The 24,763-nt window shown below is 46.7% G+C and overlaps 1 protein-coding gene across 1 annotated transcript in view; it reads left to right on the top strand.

Annotated features, from left to right (window-relative positions):
- Window positions 1-9,897, top strand: part of LOC136947779 (utrophin-like) — a 78,054-nt gene extending 68,157 nt beyond the window's left edge. Inside the window, 7 exon segments of the mRNA XM_067241976.1 lie at window positions 3,996-4,157; window positions 4,798-4,855; window positions 4,857-5,024; window positions 6,131-6,206; window positions 6,324-6,407; window positions 7,294-7,319; window positions 8,404-9,897. Of these exon segments, the coding sequence (XP_067098077.1) occupies window positions 3,996-4,157; window positions 4,798-4,855; window positions 4,857-5,024; window positions 6,131-6,206; window positions 6,324-6,407; window positions 7,294-7,319; window positions 8,404-8,412 (583 nt within the window). The 3' untranslated portion in view covers window positions 8,413-9,897.
- Window positions 9,898-24,763: the final 14,866 nt, after the last annotated feature.

Raw genomic sequence — 24,763 nt, 5'->3', positions numbered from 1 at the left:
CGACTGCATTTCCTTCACCTCTAGTATACGTGACGTGGTTTCCTCCTCCCTCAGGCTGGCAGCGACACAGGCAGACATTCTAGACTGTAAAAGCCCTAACAACCAACCAGATTGGCAGTTTCCTCCATTAGCTGTGTTTTGTTCCGTGCTGACCTGAGCTTAGCGAAAAAGCCTTCACCTCACCTTGTCCACGCCCAGGCAGAGTGTGGGGGATGACGAGGTGAGGATGATGATGGTGGTTGTGCTGAGGAAGGATAATGGCGTGGTTGTCCGGTGGGGAGCAGAGCTCCAGCAGGCCTCTGTAATGGCACAGTGCACCATTTTAGTCTGTTGACATTTAGTGTGCACGTTTAACCACTTTAGCTCTGTGGGATTGCCATTACTCCACACATCATTCTTTTATACTGCTTTACAAACATTATTTCAAACGTATCTCATGGTGGGCTGGCTTCCCACATGCTGATGGGGAACAATGACAAAATACCAGTCCTGTATCAGAATATATCCGTCCTGCATCGGTCCTATACCAGTCCTATATGTGTCAATAACAGTCAAGGATCAATACCAGTCTATCAGTCTGTATCTGTTTCTGTCAGTCCTGTATCAGTGAAACAGTCTATATCAGTCCTGTATCAGTTTATATCAGTCTTGTGTTAGTCCAATGCCAGTGCTATATCAGTCGTGCAGTAAATCTGTCCTATATCCTCACTCCACTGCAAAATGTAGCAGTAGATAGACTATTTCTCAACACTGTGTAACTGCCAATAGGCAGACAGTTGGTGACACTGTCGCTGAAGACAAACACCTTAAACATCCTGAATCCCTGGTTAAGCTGATCTGAGAGAGTCCTTGCCGCCCCCAAATCTAATCACAGGTGTTGTTCCTGTGGGCTGGTGGAGTGTCAGGCTCGACGCCGGGCGGAGCGGAGCGCCTGTCCTCCCCTAGTCTGCTTAGCGCCGTTGTTTCATCTTTGTAAGAATCATCTCTAATTCTGTTCTACTTACTTGTGATCTCTGGGACTGCTGTGTCTATATACTTCCTGGGTCTTAGTTTTTTCCTACACACAACCTCACACACACACACACACACACACACACACACACACACACTGCATGTAGACACACAGGGAAGAGAGAGGGACAGAGATAGGGAGAGAGAGAATAAGGGCTGTGTGCATCCAGGCTTGTATTTGAAAAAAAGGAGCCTTCATTCGAAACATGGGACCTCATGCTGTGTTTTCTATGGAGCCAGAGCTCCGTGTTGGCTTCGGTGCATTTCCTAAACCTTCTCTCTTTTGGAATCTTCACTTCTCACTTCCACTATTTCAGTTTCTCTCGTTCATATTGTCCTCCCTATCCCTTTTCCCTCCCTCCCCCTCTCCCACCATCCTTCCGTCCTGTCATCATATTGCATGGCTGTAGCATAATCACCATCTAACTCTGGGATAAAGCAGCCAGATTAAACTCCGAACCCTGCTCAGCTTCACAGAGAAGCACAAACACCAGGAACATCTGAGCCTGAACATTCCCTTTACAACACAGCAAATCTCCCCCAAACTCCCCTTACCTCCCACCACCGCCCCCTGCTCCTTTAAAACACAGAGAAATACCCCCGCCTCTCCCCCAGGTGTCCACAACAGTGGTCCCTTCGGGGAATGGGGGCTTGAATTCTCATCTGAAGAACAGAATGAAAGAGTGTGGCTGGCGTTCTCTCTCTTCCCTTGCTCTGTCAGGGGCTGACGGTTCCTGATAGGCCGTGTGGTGTCCTAGGAGATGAGGCCTCAGTCTGCACTGACACCAGCACAACTCCCTTCCTACCTCCCTGTCTACCTCTCTCCCTCCCTCCTGACTGCTCGCTCCCTACCTCTCTCCCTCCCTCCTGACTGCTCGCTCCCTACCTCTCTCCCTCCCTCCTGACTGCTCGCTCCCTACCTCTCTCCCTCCCTCCCTCCCTCCTGACTGCTCGCTCCCTACCTCTCTCCCTCCATACCCCTCTCTCTCCCTCTGTCTATGTCCTTGTATCACCCCACCTCAATCCTCCCATTCCCAACAGTCTCATAGTCCTCTACACTGATACACCTCTACCCCCCCCCCCCCCGGATTCTGGATCGGGGCTGCTGCATGTAAACCTGTCGCCGGGCGGAGCTCTGCCCCGGTCTCCTGCCAGGCTCATGTGTCATTATCTACGTCTCAGCCAATCCCGCGTGGCTCGTGTCCTGAGACCCAACTGAGATTGATAGATTCTCGGAAAAGGGAGATAGGGCCTGTGTGTGTGTGTGTGTGTGTGTGCATGCCTGCGTATGTGTCCGAAAAGACTTGATTGTGTGTGTGTGCGAGCCTGCCTGCGTGCGTGTGGGTGCGGGCGGGCGGGCGTGCGTGCGAACAGGAATGGAAGCATCGATCACGGTTTCAGAGAGAGGAACAGGAGGAGAGCAGAATGAGAAAGAGAGGTCTTATTGGAAGGAGACAATGCATACAAAGAACGCACGACAACGTGGGGGGAGGGACTGAGAGCGTGGGACGTTTTCCAATTACAAGTTTTTCTGTTTTCCCACACACACGCACATACACACACACACACAAATACACAGACACACAGGGTCGCACCCAGTTTGAATCTCACCACAGCATTGCCCCCTCAGCACCAGAATCTGAAGGGCCACCCTCTTTGTCCTTAGAAGCAGGTTGAACACCTGCCAAGGCTGTTGAGTGTGTCTCGCTCTCTTCCTGTGTGGATGGAGTGAGCGATGCTTACTCATCCACCTCCATTAATAACCTGTGCTCCTTTAGCTTCCTTCACATGGACAAGTGGGATCCTCGCTCACTCGACATATTTAAGCCATCCTTCATGCAGATTAGTGTGTGTCCCCCTCGCTCACAGAAGGGTGTGCGTGCACATCCGTGTTGGTTTGAGCACTGGCATACGGTACCCGTGTGTGTGTGTGTAATTGTGTGTGCAGGCTGCGTGTTGGCTGTGTTATAGTTCTGCTGGTTGTCTTTCAACAAAGAAGATCCCAGTCTGGAGCCTGATCACCCAGGTGGTGTTAGCTCAGCTCAGCCATGCTAGCCAAGGACGCTAGCGGTGCTATTCGCTCCAAGCTCAGGCTAATGACTGCCGTTAGCCTGTGACCGCCCCAGGTTGGCCTAGTCACAAGAGACAGAACCCAGTGCTCCGCTTTCCAAACTCACAGACGCCTGGCACTGACACTGCCAATACCTGTGTGTGTGTGTGGGTGTGTGTGTGTGGGTGTAGTTGTGTTTGTGTGTGTGTGTGTGTGTGTGCGATATAGTTTAGCTCCTGTCAGTGGGGCTCAGTGTGTGTTTCAAAGTGGAGGTGACAGCTGGGATTTAGGGAGACCTGCCACCCCCTGTCAGATCATGTAGATATGACACACACACACACACTTCCCATCCTATTTTCGTTCCCATATGCACCACCCACTCCTCATCACCCCTCCTCTCCCCCTCTCTATTTCTCTCTCCATCTGGGAACCTCTCCACCTCCCCGCCTCTCCACCCCCCCTCCACCACCCCCCCTCCCTCGTCTCATCTGCCTCTCCCTCCTGGCTCGGAGCTGTTATCTGATGGCGGAGTGACAGTTCAGGGTAGCACAGTGGGCTGCTGTTCTCTGTCTACCGGCTCTGCTGTGAGGGCGCTCCTACGCCAGCACACTCCCCACCAGACCTCCCCTGCCCTCCACGCTCTGTCACCCCATTCCCACCTGGTGCAGGGGGAGGGGTCTGGAGGTTCGGTATAGCACACTGTGATCTCTACGAAGAACACAAACTCTCCGCTTGTTTACCTGTCATTCCGAAAGCTACAGGCGAAGAGAGAACACAATTGGTCAACATGATGCTGCTGTACTGGGATGATGGTTCGCTGCAATTCGCTGAGTTTAAGGGACGTGTTGATGTTCCAGCGCGGCCACGGTGGCACTTTGATCGTTGTTTATTGTTGTCCTTTTCTCTCCCCCCCTCCCGTCCTCTCCTCCCCCAGGGATGACGAGCATGCCCTGATCCTGCAGTACTGCCAGACCCTAGGGGGCGAGAGCTCCCCCTGCAGCCAGCCCCAGAGCCCCGCCCAGATCCTGCAGGCCGTGGAGAGGGAGGAGCGAGGCGAGCTGGAGCGAATCATAGCCCGCCTGGAGGAGGAACAGAGGTACGCGATTCGGCGGTGGAGATGTCTGTATACTCACCTCGGCTAGCCCTCCGACATCCCAACAAACACGCATACACTCAAACATTAACTGTGTTGCTGACTGGCTCCTCGGCTCGCGAGCTGGCCGACCTTCTCAATCTCTTATTCACTCTCACACACACTCTCTCTTCTCCTGTCTCACACGCGCCTCCTCTCAGAGCAGGGCGGGTTAGCGTGAGGCGGCAGTCGTTTATTCCGGAAGCTTCCCCAGGCCTTGTCTCCATCACAGAGAGATTTACTCCCCAGTCCCCCTGGCCTGTCTTACAGCCCCGAAATAAACCCATAAACGACGTCTCCGGTGCTCCGGGGCGGCTGTGCAGGAGCTTCACACTGGGCTGGAGGCAGATAAGGACAGGCCAGGACCTCCCTCTGTGCGGGGCGAGAGGCTTTAGATAGCAGGCTGAGAAAGGAGAGGCCAGAGAGAGAGAGAGAGAGAGAGAGGATTGAGGGGGGAGGGGGGGGGGGTTGAGCTACATGGGCAAAGAGAGCTTAAGGAAGCGAGTGTGTGCACGTGTTGGTTCTCTCTTTAAGATACTTCACTTACATCCTGAGCATGTGTGCCCGCTACTCACTCCTGCAACTCACCCCCCCACCCCCCCAGGACCCTGCAGAGGGAGTACGAGCAGCTGAAGGAGCAGCACGCCCAGCGGGGGCCGCCGGGGGGGGGGGCCGTGGGACCCCGAGGGGCCCGAGGAGGCGGACCTCCTGGCCGAGGCCAAGCTGCTGAGGCAGCACAAGGGCCGTCTGGAGGCGCGCATGCACATCCTGGAGGAACACAACAAGCAGCTGGAGTCTCAGCTCCACCGGCTCAGGCAGCTGCTGCATCAGGTACACACACACACAACATGTACACACACAAACACAACATGTACACACACACACACACAACATGTACACACACACACACACAACATGTACACACACACACACACAACATGTACACACACACACAACATGTACACACACACACAACATGTACACACACACACACAACATGTACACGCACACACAACATGTACACGCACACACAACATGTACACACACACACACACACACACACACACACACAACATGTACACGCACACACAACATGTACACGCACACACAACATGTACACACACACACACAAACACAACATGTACTCGCACACACAACCATACTGTACTGTACTGTATATACTGCTTAAATGTGTATTATATATATATATACATTTAAACACACACATAAATAAAGATACAGGGGAGGGCAGGGGAGGGGAGGGGAGGGGAGGGGAGGGGAGGGGAGGGGAGGGGAGGGGAGGGGAGGGGAGGGGAGGGGAGGGGAGGGGAGGGGAGGGGAGGGGAGGGGAGGGGAGATTGCAAACATAGATTTGTTTGTCTCTGGAGGAGCTGAAGGGGATGTGGCTGATGTGACTGGAAATGTCACTGGACATATGGTGTCCTGCAGATCTCCCAGCAGTGTTTGTGTGTGTGTGCGCATATTTTTCACAGCCTAATTTGACACTTCACCCAGTTTTCAAACCGTTTCCTATCAGAAAACCCCCAAACACACAGACATCCTGTCATTAGTGCATCCCATATGATGGTTCTGTCTGCCCAGTAAGTGCAGATGAACTCTGTGTCAGACACTAATTGGGACGTGGTTCCAGACACATGTACTGTGCAGACCCAGATCTCGACATGACACACGTCCCAGCTTCCAGCACGCTCCTCCATGTCTCCCAGCCTCTCCCTGCTGCCTCCACACTTGTTAGTTTGAAGTCATCCAAAAAGAAGCAAGCCAGTGATTGATGAATAATGATGAGTTATGGCTCCATGTTTTAATAATGCTGCATTCTGCTCCACCCTCTCTCTCTCTGTCTCTCTCTCTCTCTAATGCTCTCTCTCTCTGTCTCTCTCTCTCTAATGCTCTCTCTCTCTCTGTCTCTCTCTCAGCCTGAGTTGGAGTCCAGGGTGAACGGAGTGTCGTCCCCCAGCATGCAGGATCGAGGGCCTCGCCCCGAACACACAGGTATGTCACACACACACACACACATATCACACATACATACTGTACAGTATACTACTCATAAAATGTGTATCCGGACCCATAACCTTATTGTGTGTGTGTGTGTGTGTGTGTGTCCAGAGGAGTTGCTGGACCCTCACAGTAGCAGCTCTGACCTAGCAGACATTATGGATCAGATCAACAACACCTTCCCTGCATGTAGTCGTAAGTCCACTCCCCCCTCCCACACACCTCTCCTCTCAACCTCTTCTCTTTCCTGCCTTCTCTCTTTCCTTCACTCCGACTCTACCCTTTTGGTTTATGCTGGCCTTTCCTTTTTTTTTATACATCTTCCTCTCGACAACGCTGTCTTTCTCACCCAGCTCTGCGGGTGCACGTTTACATGAGGGTTTTGTGTGGTGCACGTTTACATGAGGGTTTTGTGTGTCCGTGACTTTTAGCAGTGTGTTTCTATACGTTCCCCTATGGTTTTGTCTTAACTAGTCTTTGTACGTTCCGTCATAAGTCACATCTCTGGAACAGTAAACAAATCCTGTCCTCCCCCACTTCCTGGTTGTGATGTGTTATTGATGATGGGGGTTAGGCACAGTGTGTTTCCTCGATCAAGGACAGAAGAAAGCATAAACAACGCCTTGGTGACTGTGATCCTTGGTTCAGAGTAGGAGAGGAACAACTTATGCAGCACACACACAGATTGTATTTGAAGAACTGTAGACCAAGTCACTTTTCAAGTTCAGAACAAACTTTTGGCCTTCGTATGTGTTGTGGCCCTGGCAGCATCGACGTGGAAAGTTCCTCAAGGGGGACTTTGATGAAAATAATAAGAAAGTTTGAGTTGCAAATTAGCTCAGTGTCTTGAATTTGTGTTTGGATTTTGGGGGGGTCGAAAGTCTATCTGGAGTTTAGTTAAAAATCCATTCTTATCTTGTAGATGCTGCAGGGCTATTGACAATAGATTACTGTTTAGCTTACAAACAGCACCTTCTGAGGAACTTTTAGCTCTCTTCAAAAAAATAAGCTTTGATACAATGAAAGCCTGTGAAGTATGTATGAAATTATATTTTTCCCAAACTTTTTTTTCTTTTTACAGCCTCAAGTCTCCCTTCAAGACCACAGGTGAGAGAAGCTTCTGTCCGAATGAGCAGTTATTTAGCACACACACATACACAGAGAAAACCACTTAGCCATTAAAGGTTGTCAGAGGTCTAAGGGAACTCCAGTTTCTTCTCACCACTTCACCTGAGATGGTCCTGCAGTCTGAGGGAACAAGATATTGACCAATCTCCCTCTATCTCTGACTTTCTCTGTTTTGTCTCTGTCTCACTCTTTCTCTCTCTCTCTCTCTCTCTCTCTCTCTCTCTCTCTTTTATCTTAGCTTGTGTCCTCTCTACAGAAATGCATTTATACAACAGTTACATTGTTCATTTTGTTATGACCATTTTGGCTGCTACCAGGCACCTGCTTTTACACCTTTTCTCCTTTGACATCCATAATGGTGTTGATATCCAAAAAAATATTTAATTAAACTCAGCTCATTTCTGTATTCATGCCCTGTTAAAAGGCACCCTGTGTTCAACACAGAGGAGAAATGTGCTTAGAACGGCTGTTACCATCTTCCTTGTCCCTTATTTAAGTACCCATTCATCCCTCTCTTCTTATCTAACTCCATTAAATTCCGTTATTGTCCTGTTTTTATGCCAAGACTGGGTTGAATGGATTCAGAACCTTCTCTTCCCGGGCTCTTTTTCTTTGAGAAAGAATTGCGGTCACAAAAGGCTCTTTCACAGAATCCTCAGTGACCACCTGCACCCTGTCTAAACTGGTTGTGACGGCCATGGGGGACTGCGGTCACCGTGCCAACCTACCCTGATTAGTTCATGAAAACGTTTCGATAGTTCCTGATCAACACTAATGAGACTCGCCAACAGGAAGTACTTTGAGATCGCAGCCCACCTGAAACTAGCAGAGCAATAATTGTTCTTAGTCAGTCGTTCCCATAGGTATGGCTTTGGATAGATAATTCTAGTCATTACTGCAACCCCTGGAACCTTAATTTGTTTAACCTAGCTAATTGGATCCTTGTTGAGGCAGTTTTGTGGCCATATGTGTTTTTGTATGTGTTTGCGGTCGTTGTGTGTGTGTGCCGTAATGAGTACTGGATTTTGAGAGTGTGTGTGCATGTTTTTTTCTTGTCTTTCAGGTGTTGTGAGGACATTCACTGTAGAGCAGCATTATGTGTGTGTATTGGGAAAGAGAACGACATTCCCAAATGCAGCTTGCTCTGTCTCAACCTTCATTGTACTCCTGGAGGACATCGTGTTAGCCCCCCCCCCCCCCAGGGAGAAACCACACCCTAAAACCCAAAGACACAGGACCACAGGACCACAGAACTTTACTACTTATCTCCACCACGTTGTCGTCTTGTACTATGCAAACTGTAAATTTTATGAAGTGTAGATTGTTTAAAGTCGGCTAAACATTTGTCAGTGATTTGTATGAATATGCTGATAATTATGGGGTTAGGGGGCTTTCTATAACTAAGTATGCTTATTTTGAGGAGGGGGGGGGGGGTTGGGTTTGTTTTGTGTATTTAGTTCTACTTTCACCCGGAATTGAACTGTTACATTTGTGTCATTGTTCTGCTATTCTTTGCTTTAATCCCGCAAGTGCAGTCATTTCCAGTATCACGTTCATACTGTACTGTATCACGCTCTGATTTTGGAAAACGGGGTCGTCATGAAACTACTGGTAAAACCAGTAGCGTAAATTATCTTTTTGAAAGGCTTCGTGTTTCCCTCAAAGCAGCATTATTTACATATCTTTTGTTGGTTTTGTTTTGTTTTATGCATGCTCTTTGTCAGGTTCCCCTTTAAAACGTTGGTGTGATTCTGTCGGTGTTGTTCAAGCCGATTGCGACTATGTGACGTAAAGCTAACCCCTCCTGTGCCTATACAGTTGTCATTCCAAGTGTGATTCTGATTTAGTGTCAGATAAATTTATATAGGAGAGACGATGGAGCAAGAAAGAGAAATTTAAGAAATTGAACTTTAAATTGTTCAGTCGGGTTTGAAAGAGATCCATACAGTAGTCATGAATTAGAGTAGTTTTATAAAAATCAGTTAAGAAATCTGAAGAAAGCCATGATTGCCTTGCTACCTCAGTCTCATAAACACCTTTAATATGCGTGGTCTGTAACACCTTCTGTTTAATTGGACTGTATTCATTAGTAAGACAGGTCAGGCCCATGTTCTTAGCACACCCTTCTTATCCATCAGACACTGCAGCAAGGAGATACCAAGTCAAAAAGCAGACAAAATAAACCAATCCGTTTGTTTGTTCCTGTCCTACCATCAGCTCTGTGGCGTCTTGACGTAGTCCCTGCTGAGTGTGCTGTTACACTGCATCTGTGTTGGTTCCCTCACCGAGCGCCAGCCACTGGTCTCTCGCTCTCGGAGTTCTGCGTTGTGTTTCGTGCTATGCTATCCTGTAAAACTTGTTTGTTTTGACACTACCATACCCTCATCCAACTATGTCCCTGGACTGATGACAATGACAATGATGATGATGATGGTGATGAAGAACTGTACCACTACAGTACTGTGTTGTCTCTGCTGAGGTAGGTAGTATAGATTTACCACACTACATGTAATATGGCTAAATATGTTTTATTCTGAATAAAAATTTTATAACAAGAGTTCTCAGTCGTATTGAATAGGATTTATATAAAATATGCACATTATATCCTGTTATAAACAACACAAATTACCCAGCAGCAGGAATTACACACCATTTAAAACCCTCTTCCCAGAGCCCACATCCATAACTGTTATGACGGAAATGGGCCTTGTTACGCGTGAAACCTGCCACGTTGCACAGCACCAACTTTTATCATTATTATTTATCAAAGGAATTGATTTGCCCAGCATGGGGGGGGTTCATTATCATATGTTACCGCTTGCAGAGCCACTGAGTGGAAACTGAGGACTTGAAGGATAAAAATTAATTAGCTAGAAACCCAGCTTCCTTTCATATCTCACTATTAATACAGTCTTACAAACTGTGTATTCCACAAGAGGTATATTACTCACTTTCAGCCCTGTTCATTCATCATTCCACTCCCCTAAAAAGAGTATGTGATGTCCAATTAATTTGGTTGGAGGGAAGACTTTCCTTGGTCAGTGCATTATTCGTAAGCTGGTTGGCTACACAAGTGTGGGCTAAGATAACAGGATCTCATGCATGGCTTGATGCAATGTTTCACCAATGTACACATAATTGTATCCTTGTCAAATAATGTAACATTTCAGCTGGAGTCCGGCTTTGTCCCACAGCCAAAGCTCTCCTGTCTGAATACACAAAGCCTCATTGTATGGGGATTTTCAAGGATTTTTTGCTCTTTGGCTCACGTGGAAACTAACTCTTTCTACCTTAAGGCCTCCTTCATCCATTCCCCATCCTTCCTTCCCCAGCGCTGTGGTGACAATGCTTGCTAGGAGATGTGAATTTTCAATCACCCATTCCCTAAGAAGGAGAGGGTGAGGGAGGGAGGGGATGTATTTTAAGAACACTCCTCGGCCTAGTCTCTTGATCATTTCCTTAATCCATTTGTAGTACAGCCAGCACGCATCCCAGAGTCACTAATTAGTTTAAGTAGTACAGCTAGACTTTTGCATGCTGGACAAGTTTGCTGTTAATACTATTCCCAGTGCTCTGTGGCCAGCGTTCCCTCTGCACTTCAATAATGCATCAGCAGCCTGCCTGGGAGTTTACCACAAGTGGAGTCAGGGATGGATGTTTGGATATATGAGACACGGCTCACATAAACCCAGAGGTTTCATTCCTCCCAAGGGGTCTGAATTAGTCTATCCCTCCCTCTACTATCTATACCCTGGAAATCACTTCATTGGTAAAGTTAAATTATGGAATTAATAAGACATGAGCTTATGGCCGCAATTGAGGCTCCTGCTCAACCTACGCTGTGACATAATGAAGATTGGATATTTTGTTGATTCATGCATTGTGATGAAGTGGGACAGTACAGTCAATGCATATTGATTTTCAAACCAACTTTTTTCTGTTAATTATCTCACAGAATGTGTTTTTGAGGGAATGGGGCAATGGGGAGGTGGGGGTACAGAGGAAATGGCAACAAAGGTATCAAAGAATACCTAGAATAATTTCAACAATGTTGCATAGTCATGGTTATGGAAGCAATGATAATCTTGGAAAATATCCCAATGTATTCTAGTTCTTCAATCTGCCATGGACCTATCTTGGCAGGTAGATCAAAGACAAGTCTGCATCATCCTCTCAAACTGGGCAAAAACCTCCACTGGGCATAGAAACAATAAAACCCCATCTAATTCTACTGTTATCCTCCCCCTGAAGTATCACAATCTGCTGCCTCTAATTGTCTTTGTTCCCAATGAAAACAAAAGCAGAGCCTTCCTCACATCATCTCCCAGAATCCCCCAGCTTGTCCTCCCACAGGCAACTGTGAAGTGTCTGCTAGTTGCTGGGGAACCAGGAGAAGGGATTGGGCAAGAAGGGTGTCCGCTGGCGCCGTTTGTGTATTTCATCCCACGTGGTTAGTGAGGCTGGCGCGTCGGGTATGTTCTCCGCTCGTCTCCTTTGATCTGTTGCCTGGCAGCGGTTTTGGTGGTGGTGATGGGGAGGGAGAATGGGGGGAGGGGGTGTGGGGGGGGGGGGGGGGGGGGCGGTTCCGGCAAAGCCCATCTGGGCTGGTCTGGCCTGCTGGCTCTTGGGGAGGACAGAGACCAGATTCTGGAGAGGAAAGGTTGGACAACAGAACCACAGGACTGCCATGGGCTGGAAATGAGAAGAGGGACTGGGGGGGGGGGGGGGGGGGGAACAGTATCAAGGTTGGAGGGATGTACATCCTGCAGGTGTATAGTTGCAGAAACATAGGATTATCAGTTTCATTTATTCTGCTCATAAACATTGACGTTTAAAGTACTTAAATGTGGCTGAGGCCTCATTGACCCTTTCCGTTGCTAAAGTGCTCTGTATTGCTGATAGGGTGAATATGCTGACTATATGCAGTTGGCTAAGACTTACTAACATCAGCTGCACCATTAGCGTTCTTGTTGATGTCTCATGAGGAGAGCTCAGTGTTGTGCTGGGAGAGAGCTACCCTGAGGACTAGACTCCCTGGCTGCCACGGTTTGTCCTAGCTGGCGTCAGCTGGTTTTCCCGGGGGTCTTAAATAACAGAAGATGGAGAAACAGAGAAAGAGAGAGAGAAACCAGGACACCTTTTCTCCAGATGAAGCACGTTCCTTCACTTTATTAGCACACAGCCTCTAATATGACAGAGTGTGCCAGGCTGACACCCTGCCTCTCACACTGTTCATTAATCAAGCCCGCTCTTTCTCTTATTCACTCACTTCCTCATTTACTTAAGGCTCGTTCAGTGATTTTCACTCTCGTTCTGTCACACTATATCTCTCTCGCTCTCCCAACTCTCGCCCTGCCTGTGGCCTCAGCTTTACACCCCAAGGAAGCCATTAACGCCCGATGATCATCTTCACATGAATCATCGCCATTCAGACTTCCAACTTATGGTGCTGATGGTGATGGAACATTATTTTCCAAAGAGATTTGCATTGTTTTCCTGGAGGGTTTTGGTTGGTTTAGGTGCAGTTCTATGGGTGTGTGCGAAGCCCTCTGTGACATTGCTTGCAAGAAGGGCGACACAAATACAATTGGATTTGATTCGTCGCCTTCTCCATTCTCATGATCTTGGACGTAATCGTCTCTATCATCGTCATCATCGCTCTCTCCCTCTGTCTCTTTCTCTCAGACACACACACACACACACACACACAGCCATACTGCCACAACAGATCTATGGAGTTTTCTCTCAGTGTTTAGTTCTGACCCTGCTCCTCTCCTGTATGTCACGCTTCTCCTCCAGACATCAACTGCTCAGGCTCAGGTCTAATGAGGGTAGACAAATAGAAATCTGTGTGTGTGTGTGTCAGGACATATCCATGAGGGTTGGGGTGTGTGTAGTCAATACCATTTTCCAGGCATTACAGCATGGCCCGTTAGCTACGGTCTGGTTACCCATATTGAAGCGCCCTGCCACATTACCCATCACCCAGCACACACATCAGTGTTATTGAATCCCCAAATCTAATCAGGGATTGATGATAGAATAGGGTTATGATTGGAACTAGATACATCCATTGTGCTGCAATTGTTTTGTGTGCAATAAGTATACCTACAAAATATATTTCTAAAGTGTCTTAGTCAGTATTAAAGTGAGGAAGGGCCGGCAAGTTTTATTTTAAGTGTCACTTTGACAAAAGCGAAACAAACCAAAAGCACTGGAGCATTGGTATTGTATAACAACCTCCATAATTAGAACCGTTTCACCCACGAAGGAAAATCCATTGCTGATCAGTCTGGGCTGGCAGACTATTCAGCTCTCTCACGTAGCTGTCTGTGTCCTGAGGGGTTCGGGAATGACAGACGCCGTCTCCCCGTTCTGTCGTCGAAACGTGGCGTCTCCTCGCTGAGCTCCCGTTCGTCTCTGGAACGCGTATGGTTTTCGACAGACGTTACTAATAAGGATACGCAGAGCTCAGCCAGGGCTTAGCGTGGCATATCAGAGGGCCGCAGGGAGACAGGAGGGCTGTCATGGAGACAGAGGAGCAGGCGGGAGCTGGGAGACTCAGTCACGAGGGGACGGGGGGGGGGGGGGCAGTTGTCAGGAAAGAGAGTAGGTGGGTGATGGGAAAAGTCATCCCACGGAGAGATACGTGGACAATTCTCCCAGATGGGTGTACATTCTCCTCGGTCTCTGTTTTTTGGTTTGCGGGAGCGGGATCACTTGAATGTAGTTGATCAAGATAGCTGGAAGAGGGAGGGTGAAAAGAAAAATGATTGGATAATTACAATAGAGGGAGAGGAGGGGGAGGGGTCTGTGCTGCTTGTCTGTGTGTTTGTGTGTGCGTGGGGGGGGAGGGGGGCTGCAGAGAAAAGGGTGGGGTCCCATTATTCCACAATTATGTGCGTCAAGCTTTGTTTTGATAGGACTGAAAAAAGCAATCTGTCATCCCCTCTTCGTATGGTGAAATTCTGTTGTGATCAAGATATGCATCCTCTGACGGAGACAACTGAACCAATCCTCTACATGGTTATCCATCATCATCGCTCTTCTCTCTACTGAATCCTGCATGCATCCTCTCAGCCTCCTGTCACTTATCAACTGATCCCACCGTGCATTGTCGTATGCTCTCACTTTCGTACACTTTAATTTCTCTACCCTGAGACGCTGTAGTCTCTCTTTCCTCCCCTCTCTCTCTCTCTCTCTCTCTCTCTCTCACCATTTTTAACGCTTTCTCTCCCACCCAGTGATAAGGTTAATGACCTAGATGACAGTGTCTGTGGTTTTTATGCAGAACTAATACTCCCACGACTCTCTTCGTCCTGTCTTCTCTTGACTCTCTCAAGGAGCTGTAATTCCATTATCCTTCCTCTGATATCTCTCTGACTCCTTTTGTTTGCATTCAAAGGAGGGAGAAAAGGAAGGAAGGAGGGAGGGAGGAAGAGGGAGAAGGAAGAAGGAAGGGGCGTTAACTACACAGCAAATGTCAGAGTTGACGTCAGAGGATCCTAAATTTACTATTTTTCTGTTCCATTATTCATCCTCAAAACCCTCGCCAGGAAAGCAGGATGCCCCACTTCTCTTTTCTCGCACCACTCTCTCCAGACAGAATTGAGGGGACCAAAAATACCAACACACGGTCAAGTGGGATCATTCATTGGGTTGTGCTGGTCCCTCAGTGCATTGTGAGGAAGGGCAGTTGAAACGGTTCTGTACACGTTTACAAGAACCCCCACAAAGGATTCTAATGGACCAAAATTGGCTTTAAGAGTTTTTCAACTGTTACAAATGGCTGTAAATAGCACTCCTTTGTAAAAGTCTGAAGAGCTACAGTTAGGAAGGTTTTCCATTGACTTAAGGAGACATGATTCCTTTTTTTGAAGTCCTCCAGTGAACAATGCTGGATCAGAAACTCATCCGCTCCTGTCTGCAGCCAGCAAAACCGCTTACTGCTGACTCATGCTAAAGTGCCAAAGTGGAGCACAACTAAATATAACAATCCCCTGTTCACTGTCACTGCCAGATAGTTCCTGCATTTGTTTAGGTCTGAGTGTGTGTGTGTGTGTGTGAGAGATAGAGAAAGAGAGACTGACTGGTAATGAACAAATGCATGAGCACAGTTGTGTGCGTGGTGTGCTAATGTTTGTTAAGCTGCTGCTTCTCCCGTTTTGGAATGAAGTGGCACACTGCAGCGTCTTCTATTGAGACTCTCTCTCCCCCTGTCCGTCTCTCTCTCTCCTCTCTCTCTCCCCCTGTATGTCTCTCTCTCCGTCTCTCTCTCTCTATCTATCTCTCTCTCGCTCTCTCTCTCTGTCTGTCTCTCCTCTGTCTCCCCCTGTATGTACCTCCCTCTCTCACCACCCCTCTCTCTGGGTTCCAGCATGGACTTGAAGCCAGTCAGATAGTGTTTGATACTGACCTCTCGCTGTGGTCCAGCCACCCGTCATCCTCAGCCAGGTTTAGACATGACATTCAGGGACAGGTTGTATGCATCGCTCTGTACACATATCTATGGAACTGTGAATAGAACCCCAAGATAAAGCCTTGATCTCCTCTTACATTTTTTATCATCTAGTCACCTAGATATGAAACATTATTTTGCACTTAAGCTATTTCTCCTGGGTGAAGTCTGAGACTCCAGTAAGGAGCTAATAAAACATGATCAAGGTTTTTAATTCTAATTTCATTGCGTAATGAAGCAGACCGAAGTCTAAATGAACATAAAGGTTAATCTACTGTTCAATATCAGGAAGGTCAGTGAGTGTACACTGTACTGCACTGATAATGCTCATTTAAGTGTCTGGAGTTTGGTTACCGGTACATGAAAAGTGTGCAATGAAGTGACACTAATGGACCTGTTAGATGTGTACATTAACAATGACTGTGTATAAAATATGAATCAATGTACATAAATATCAATTAACATTTAAGATGCATCAACCTCTGTACACTTTAACACAAGGTGTACCGCTTTCAGACGAGCACTCAATAATAAGTTGTAACAACTTGCATATTCTATTCAGCTTGACCCGACTGAGACATTGAGTGTGTAGGTGTCGGAGTGTGTGTTTCTGCCTGCGTGTGTCTGTGTGTGGAAGACAGAACAAAACGTTTCCAAGACTTCATCCTAATTACCATCCGGCTTTTGTGCTTCCCTGCCACCATACGGTAGCTGCTGTTGAATTAGCATGAGCCAAGGGAGTCTAACTGGGAAGCACCCCAGCAATCTCCTAATGGTCCATATCCATCCACAACCTTTCTCTCTCTCTCTGCTGTTCTCCCGTTCCCTCTCTCCAGTTCTCCCTCTCTCTCTCTCCCCCCCCCCCCCCCCCTTTGTATCTGCGCTTTTAAGACGTATGTCTCTCTCGCCAACAATGAGACACACTCGTTCTGCATTCCTGGGCTCGTAAAATGCCAGGTATATTGAGAGGCACTTCCTTTCTATTTGTCAGTGGAGACGGCCGCGTCGTTTACTCTGATTGCAACTGAGGAGAGCTACGGTCTGATGGGGGGCTGTGATTAATGGACTAGCACTAGTGCTAGATTACTGTAGACTATGCCCTGTTGGGAGGGAGGACAGAAAGGGGCGGTTGAGAGAGATGGAACGAGAAAGGGGAAGTAAGTTAGATCCACGCGTCTGGTTTGAAACCAAATGATCTAACTGCTCTGACAAGTTTGAGCCTTTTTGTTGCAGAAAATGCAGCCGCGAATGACTAAACTAGGATTAGATGTTTGCCGGCTTTTGCTTGAGTATTTAGAGTGAAAGAGTTTGAGGTACCAACTGATTTATTCATCATAGGGAGAGTTATCCGAAGCTAAAACCCTGCTTTGGTGACACCATTGTGGTGACACCATTGTGTCAGTCACTCCTTCACTTTGCGACACCAATCAGAGCATGATATTCAACTAGACATCACCAAGACAAGGATATTTCTATGTGCAAATTAAATCAATGAACCATTATGGGATCTCTGTTCTTCACAATGATTTAGTGACAACTGTGGGATTTGTGTGACCTCGATACAACGACTAGGTCCTCCTGTTTCTCCCATTGTCAAGGACACAACAGATTCCATTATTTTACCAATCATAATCTACAGCATTACCCCTGTAATCTAAATACCTCTCATCAAATCCCAAGGCGTTGTTAATGCTGTTGTGCTCTGAATAACTGATCCCCCTCCACAAACCCACCTGTATGTGCCAGTGTAAAGAGAACAGTCGTTATTGATTCCCAGTAATCCGGAAGGATTATCCCTCTCTGACTCCACATAAACCATTGTTTACAAAGGACAACACAATCAATGGGAGGGCACTTTTATTTCAGTCTGGCTAACAATCTAACACGGATTTGTGCTAATCCAGCCAATGACAGAAACACAGTCAGGGCAGGTTGCCACAGTCACACCTGCTTGTGGGATGTGTCTTAGCGAGGTTCTGTCTGTTTGACCTGGTCCTGTTGTCTTGTAGGTATGTTTAGTATTCTGGACAGTGTTCTCCAAATCCCAGGCTGGGCCGAGATGGAACGGCTTGTTTCTCTCCAAACAATGGAGACTGAAGGGACCACGACCAGCCAAGCCCACTGAGACCCCGAAACAGACGTGAACACAGACAATCAAGCATTCACATGGGCACACACACACGCAGGCAAATATTCACATTGGCACACGCACACACACGCATTCGATCGAGGATTCACATGGGCACACGCGTGCACATATTTGCCAGATGTTCCAAAACGTCAGTCCAACCCTCTGCCTGCATGTGTGTCTGTTTTCATAAAGAGAGCCTTCTGTTCCTCCATGCACCACACAGTCTCCCTCCCATGGCTGTGTGCGCCACTATTTGTGTTTTCCAAGTGCTGGTGTTGCCAGAGACAGGCAGTGTGGAGGGAGCGAGCTGTGCTGTGTCTCAGTCTCCTCCAGGACCAGCGCTCATGCTAATGTGATGGGACCCGGCCTGCCAGACTCCCATTCTGACTGGGAAAGATGAATGGATGGTGCACTCTCTCTCTCCTCTCTCTCTGTCTCTGTGTCTCTCTCTCTCGCGCTTTCTCTTTCGCAGAGAGACGTCGGTGAGCTAATGAGTTGTTGTTGAGGTATGTGTGTGTGTGTGTGCCCTCAAGCGAGTGAGAGAGGCAGTGTGTGTTTGTGTGTGTGTGTGTGAATGTGCATATTTGTGTGTGTGGGTGCGATGGTTTGTGCTTTAGAATGATGGGTGGGTGAGGGGACTGGAGAACAGCCCTCTCTCCCAAAGATTTCTGTCTGGAAAAGGATTCTGCTTGTTCATGTGGGGGCAGTCAATAACTGAGATCAAATTTGTTTAAATCATACATTTGAGACAAATGAATAATGCAGGTAATGATATACAGTAATCCTTTCTGAAAACAGCCTTCCAAGAGCAAGGTCAGAGCAGTCATCAAAGGTGCCAAACTGTTCACCAAGTGGCAGCTCTGTAGAATGAGAAGCACTTTTAAGAGTCACAGAGAACAGGAGCTGAAGAGCATTGCACACATCCATAAACTAAAATAATTCTGGTTGAAGAATAAAGCGTTATAGTTGGAGAGTGCATGACCACTACAATCCATAATCTTTCTGCTGAGCACAGAATATTTTCCCTTTTGCAGTGGGAGTGGTGTAGAGAATATGAGCAGGGGACTTGAGGCTAGCTATATACAATTCAGAGAAAAGCACAATAAAACCTCAACGATCCCATTATAACTTGCTTGGAACAGGACCAAGTTGGGGTCTCAAAACACTGATGGAGTATTTCAGTCATTTTGTGTCTTTAATTCCTCTCACTGCTCACCTGTTCTGTTTTATGTCGAACAATAATGTCCAAATAACATGTAATCTGTTTGACAGCAGATCCATAGTCTCTAGATGTTTGTTGTTCCACTCAGAAAGGCACTCTCTTCTGTTGGTATCACTGTGAGGCTGTCACAGTCCATCTGGCAATTTTCTGTGTTTTGCTTCATCTGGCTTGCCATACAATGGACTAACGACCACATAATCACTATCTAAAACAGCCAGCCAACTGAATAGACTAGTAATCATAGCTGCCCTCCATCTTGCTCCAGACTGAATAAAAAAAATAAAAAAAGTAAAAAAAAAAGAATAGGCAGTGATCTCAGAATATATGGGAAAATATTTGTGACTATTACTCCAAGCTATTTCTGACCAAATTTCCACCTTAAAAGTGTAAATGTTTGCTTCCATAGTTCGTATTGCTGTTTTCCGTGTCATCCCGCGTTACATGCGGTCCAGAGGCTGGTTAAGCCAGGCAGGGAGGTGTGAGATTGCACGGCTCGAAAGATCCCCCTCTTAAACAGGGTCTGGCGGTGCTGGAGAGAGCCTGGGCCCTGCGCATCCCCAGACTCTCTCTCTCTATTACGATGATAGATGCTGTTTTTACCGCTCTGTCCCATGCTGAATCCCATAGAGCTCTCTAGACTGTACAAAAGACTATCTCTGACCATTACTCTTGATGTACCACGACACACCATTTTGTCGCGGGTCAAAGGAGTCAAAATAATGTTTTACTCATACGCAGAGGTGGTAAAACTAGTGCTGAGTTATCAACATCAAGCCAGGAAAGAAGGTATTGTTTTGTTGCGTCGTGATAATTCAGCTTCCAGCATCACTAACAACAAAGGGATGCCTAGTACAATTCTCGAAAAATGTCTGCCCTTAAAAAGGGACTTACCTTACTGTATGTAATTTCCTCTCTGAAAAAGCGAGCGGAATCGCATCATTAACTGACGCAGACCAACACCCGCTGTCGTCTACCTACATGCTCATGTTTGTCCGTTAACTCGCTAATGTCACATCTCAGAGTCGTCAGCTGAGGCTATGAATGTTTGCTTTTTATACACTGATAAATACATGTCTGTTCTTTCCCCATTGTGATCAAATCCCAAGCAGCGTTTTTTATGCTTTCTTATGATAGTTTCTGAGTGGACAAAAGGATTCCATTAGATGTTATGAATAAATGATTGTAAACTGATGTGCCTTGCTGTTTGCTTAGAAGGAAGAGAAAATTACCTCCCGAACCACCACCTCCACACACCCACACACCCCTGCACATACATGTATTTTACCCGTGCAGTCATTATTGATACAGTATACAGTATATAATACATTATTGTACATTAGGATACACACGTCACACATGACAGTGTTACGTTTACAATTGTGTTTATGTGTGTTTTCTCAAACGCAAACACACACGCACACACACAATTGTAGAACCTCACAAAAACACACCAACACACCCATGTACAGTGTAGAACCTCCCCACCCCCACACACACCCATGTATGCCACGGTATTGTGCCCCTTTGCTTGCTGAGTCTGAGTCACCCAGCTGTCTCGCCGGTGACAATAGACTCCCAGACTCTGATGTGATGTGATTAGTGTCCTCCCTGCAGCTTCAAGCCCGTGAAAGTGGTGATAATTGCAAGGCCTCAACGGCAGGCAGACATCCTTCAAATCTCTCAGAGCTCAAACTTCCATTTTTGGGAAGCTAGCCACCAATGTCACTGGGTAACACTCTCCCATTACTGGACCAAAATAGGCTTGTAATGCCCCCGCGGAATGACTTAACGAGAAGCTTAACGGGGCTCAATGTTGAGGGCCATTCATTCCTCCTACCTTGTTTGTGTCTGTGTTTGTGTGTGTGTTGGGGAGGGGGTTGCCTGAGCAGGCAAATAATGTATGGCGGTTTCACAAATAGAAAGAAACCCTTCCACAGTGAGCTGGAGCCATTTGTTTACGGTGTCAGGCTGAGAGACAAGTCATAAATAGCAATAAGGCAGCGTGTGCTCACAACAGATGTTCCTACTCCCAACAAGGATTTTAACAAGTTAGTTCCATCCCCATATGAGTCAAACGAACGCTTTGGCTGATACACGTAGATGTGGTGGAAGCTGGTCCAAGAAGAATACCCCGAAATATGACATGAAAGACAAGTTCCTGCAAGATTTTTTATTTTTTATTATTGATAATGATGACAGAATGTTTTATAGTGCTTCTCTGAGTCGTTGTTGTATGTTTTATGTGCTTTTGTTCATGCTAGTATACATGCATCTTCTTTGTGTGTCCTTTTAGCAGAGGTTACTCTGTCTCTGTCCTTTGGGAATGCTATATCTGAAAATGAAGCTGGAATCACTGATCCATCTCTGGACTGAAACAAACAACACATTGATTGATTTATACAAAAGGTCATTTATTTCCAGAATTGTTATTGGATTTCCCTGAAACCTGCCCTTTCCTCAAGTGGTGAGAATATGTTCAAGGCCAACAAGTAATCCATAGCTGTTTTTAATCTTGCAACAGGAACACCCATTATCATGTGAGCACGCACCCTCTCATACCCACTGAGTATGGGATGCTTGAAGGTAGAAAAATGGCTTTGGCTTCCCGACACTATGGGGTCCTGAGGGGAAGACTCAGGGGTCTTGTGCTTCATCAACTTCTCTCTCTCTCTCTCTCTCTCTCTCTCTCTCTCTCTCTCTCTCTCTCTCTCTCTCTCTCTCTCTCTCTCTCTCTCTCTCTCTCTCTCTCTCTCTTTCTCTCCATTTGTCAGTCCTCCTTCTGACGTCTCCTCTGTGTCTTCCACTCTTGTCTTTCACATGTCCACCTCCTCCCTCTCTTGACCTTATACTTTGCTTTATGGTGTGTTTTTTTCCTTCCTGCCTTCTTTCATTTACTTGTGTGTGTTGGTGGGCAGGGAGTGTGGGTTGAACCTGGTGTGGGCTGAACTGTGCACATGTCCAGTCCTCCAGTTCTAGACTGATCCCCTGTTAATGAACAAGGCCACTTGTTCAATCTTGACAAATGTACGCTCTGGCCATTACAAGTAGAGGGCCTCCACTCTGATTACTGGCAAGCGTATTCACCCTGCTAATGCTAATATGAAGAGAGCTTTAATGAGGGTTGTCTTGACAACCTAAATGATGTAATACACGAATAATCTCATTCTGAATTCATAACAAGGTAAATATTTCACCAGTACCCCTGCTCTCCCATCTATCTTTCTCTCTCCTTCTCTCACTCTTTTTGCTCACTCGCTCTTGTGGATGTAAAATATTGTTTCTTTGACAGTGTAATAAAGTGTAGACTGGTTTTGAAGAAGTTGAAGAAGGGTCCTTAAATGGCTAAAAAAATGTTGGTACATTCACACATCCTGTTTGAGGGTTTCCTATGACAGGCTTTGGACAAACTTTTCTGGAGTGGAAACCGTTTGCCAAAGAGCAAAACCCAATGCATGGCCATGATTCTCCATCTGAGTCTAATGTCAAGTTTTCCACCATTCCACTTCGCCCTGAGTTATACCCGAAACCACATTCCAAAGCCACTGTGTCACAGCACCCTGAACCTAGCACCTTCCACACAGCTAGAGCTGTGACCCATGCAGTTACGCCAGGTGAAATGCAATTTAAATGGTCGTCTGATGAAACTGGCAGAGGCTTTGAGCCAAGATGGTAATCACAGGAACCGAATGAGAAACTCAAGTAGGGCAGCTGTAGGATGGAGAGAGCTGGGAGGAGCAGAATAACAAGATCTCTCCCTAGTGGAGGGTGAAAAGGGAGTGTGTGTGTGTGTGGGGGGGCTGCAGTGCCATCGTCCTGGAATGGAAGGGCTGTCAGGGTGGTCAGAATGCCCCATCCTCCTCTCATTATGTGTGAAAGAAGGGGACATGGACAGTAAGAGACCCCTGGGGAAATATTATACAGACTTCACCTCTACATTACAACTACCGACACCCCCCCCCCACACACACACACACACTGTGTGTATACACACAGGATCTCCTGTGCTAAACTTCTCTCTCCAGGAAATTAGTATGGAACTGTGCATTCTTCTGTGAGGATGCCAATTAAAACCAGATTAACAATAATTTTGTCTCCAGCAACCCAAGTGTTTGTAGCCGTCTGAAATACATATTTAATGACATTTAAATCATACTAAGCGGAGAGACAGTAATTATAGAATTATTGTATACATCCCAACAACGTTGCTCCAATAGGAAATGTTTCTTTGGGTTATAAGTCCAGCAGCTGCGTATTAAGCATGCAGCAGTGACAACAAGGACAGAGGCATCCCTTTGAAAGTATTATAATGTATTCATTGTAATGAATTCATAGAAGGCCCTGAGCTAACGAGCACTGATAGCCCTGGGTACTTTTTACCTCTATGTGACATTTTTCCCACAAAGCCTTGCCTGACCGTGAAGCTTCGTGTTTCTGGGGACAGCAGCCAATTAGAGAACAGCTCTGTTTGTCTCTGAGGTATTCCGACCAATACAGGGTCAGAGAGAGGTTGAAGAACTTTAAGTGGTACGTTTCTGCTTTTTATTAATCTGTTTAGTGGAGTTTATCAGTGAGGTCCTGATTCTATGCCTTGAGAAAGACTTGCAGTCTTTCCGTTATCTACACAAAACAAACGATAGATGTCCAGTCTCTCGTCTGAACCAGACCAAATAAACAATCCTGGGTTTGAGTTTTTAATTTGTTTACAGCCAATGAAGATCAATTGGTGTGATTCTTTTATTGGGCTGCGGAACGACTTCTGGCTTATCTGAAGTGTGATGCAGGTGGATAGTTGGGATATTTCACTCTACCAGATAACGGCTCTGTGAAGGGCTATCTGGGATGCAGGAAGAGGCCAGGAGAGAAACGCATTCGTCTTGTGGTGTGTGCATTGGATGTGATGAATAGACTTCTACATAATGACCCTCTCTACGCAGTAACGATGATTGTCCATTACTCTACTCAACAGAATGGCCAGATCAATGCTCGCCTTGGCTCGAGCCAGTGATGTCATAATTGACGCCTAGAAGCCAGCCCCAAGCCAGTCATTCGTCCACAAAATTTAAATAGTCTCAAATTAAAATGGGAGAGATTGTTGGAGTAATTGCTCAAATTGGTACGTCTGGCAGTCAACCACCGTCCAAAATCTGTTCCATATTGGATTCCTTCCGGAAGTCATGGTGTAAAGTATGATTCCTCACACAGTATCTCCTTTCATTCTCTTCTGGGCAGAAACAGATTATGTTTTCATGGAACCGAAGGGATAAACCGTAAGCTTTACACAGCGAGGAGAAGCAGAGAATATCAGCAAGCAGGGAAACATCCGGAAGATGTTCAGTACCGTCAAAGCTCACTACTGCGAGTCAGCATTGGTGACTCTGGAGTGATTATAGACATGGGCTGAGTCCCATTCCAAATGTTAGCCCCTATTACCATACCTGCAGCACAGTATGTCCTTTTCCTTTGTCCTTGACTTGAGATCTCCCAAACAGGACCAGACTTCCTCTTGGCCAGATGGTTGTCTCCTTCTCTAAGTGTGGGCCTGGAGCCACGTTCCTATGAAAGGAACATTAAAACCTCCCTCTAGATCAGGTTCTAAGAGGTTCCTTTGCCTA

This window comes from Osmerus mordax, chromosome 8 (assembly GCF_038355195.1).
Source record: "Osmerus mordax isolate fOsmMor3 chromosome 8, fOsmMor3.pri, whole genome shotgun sequence".
NCBI classification, from domain to species: domain Eukaryota; kingdom Metazoa; phylum Chordata; class Actinopteri; order Osmeriformes; family Osmeridae; genus Osmerus; species Osmerus mordax.
Note: the sequence above shows the minus strand (reverse complement) of the source record. Positions and strands in the feature narration are given on the sequence as shown.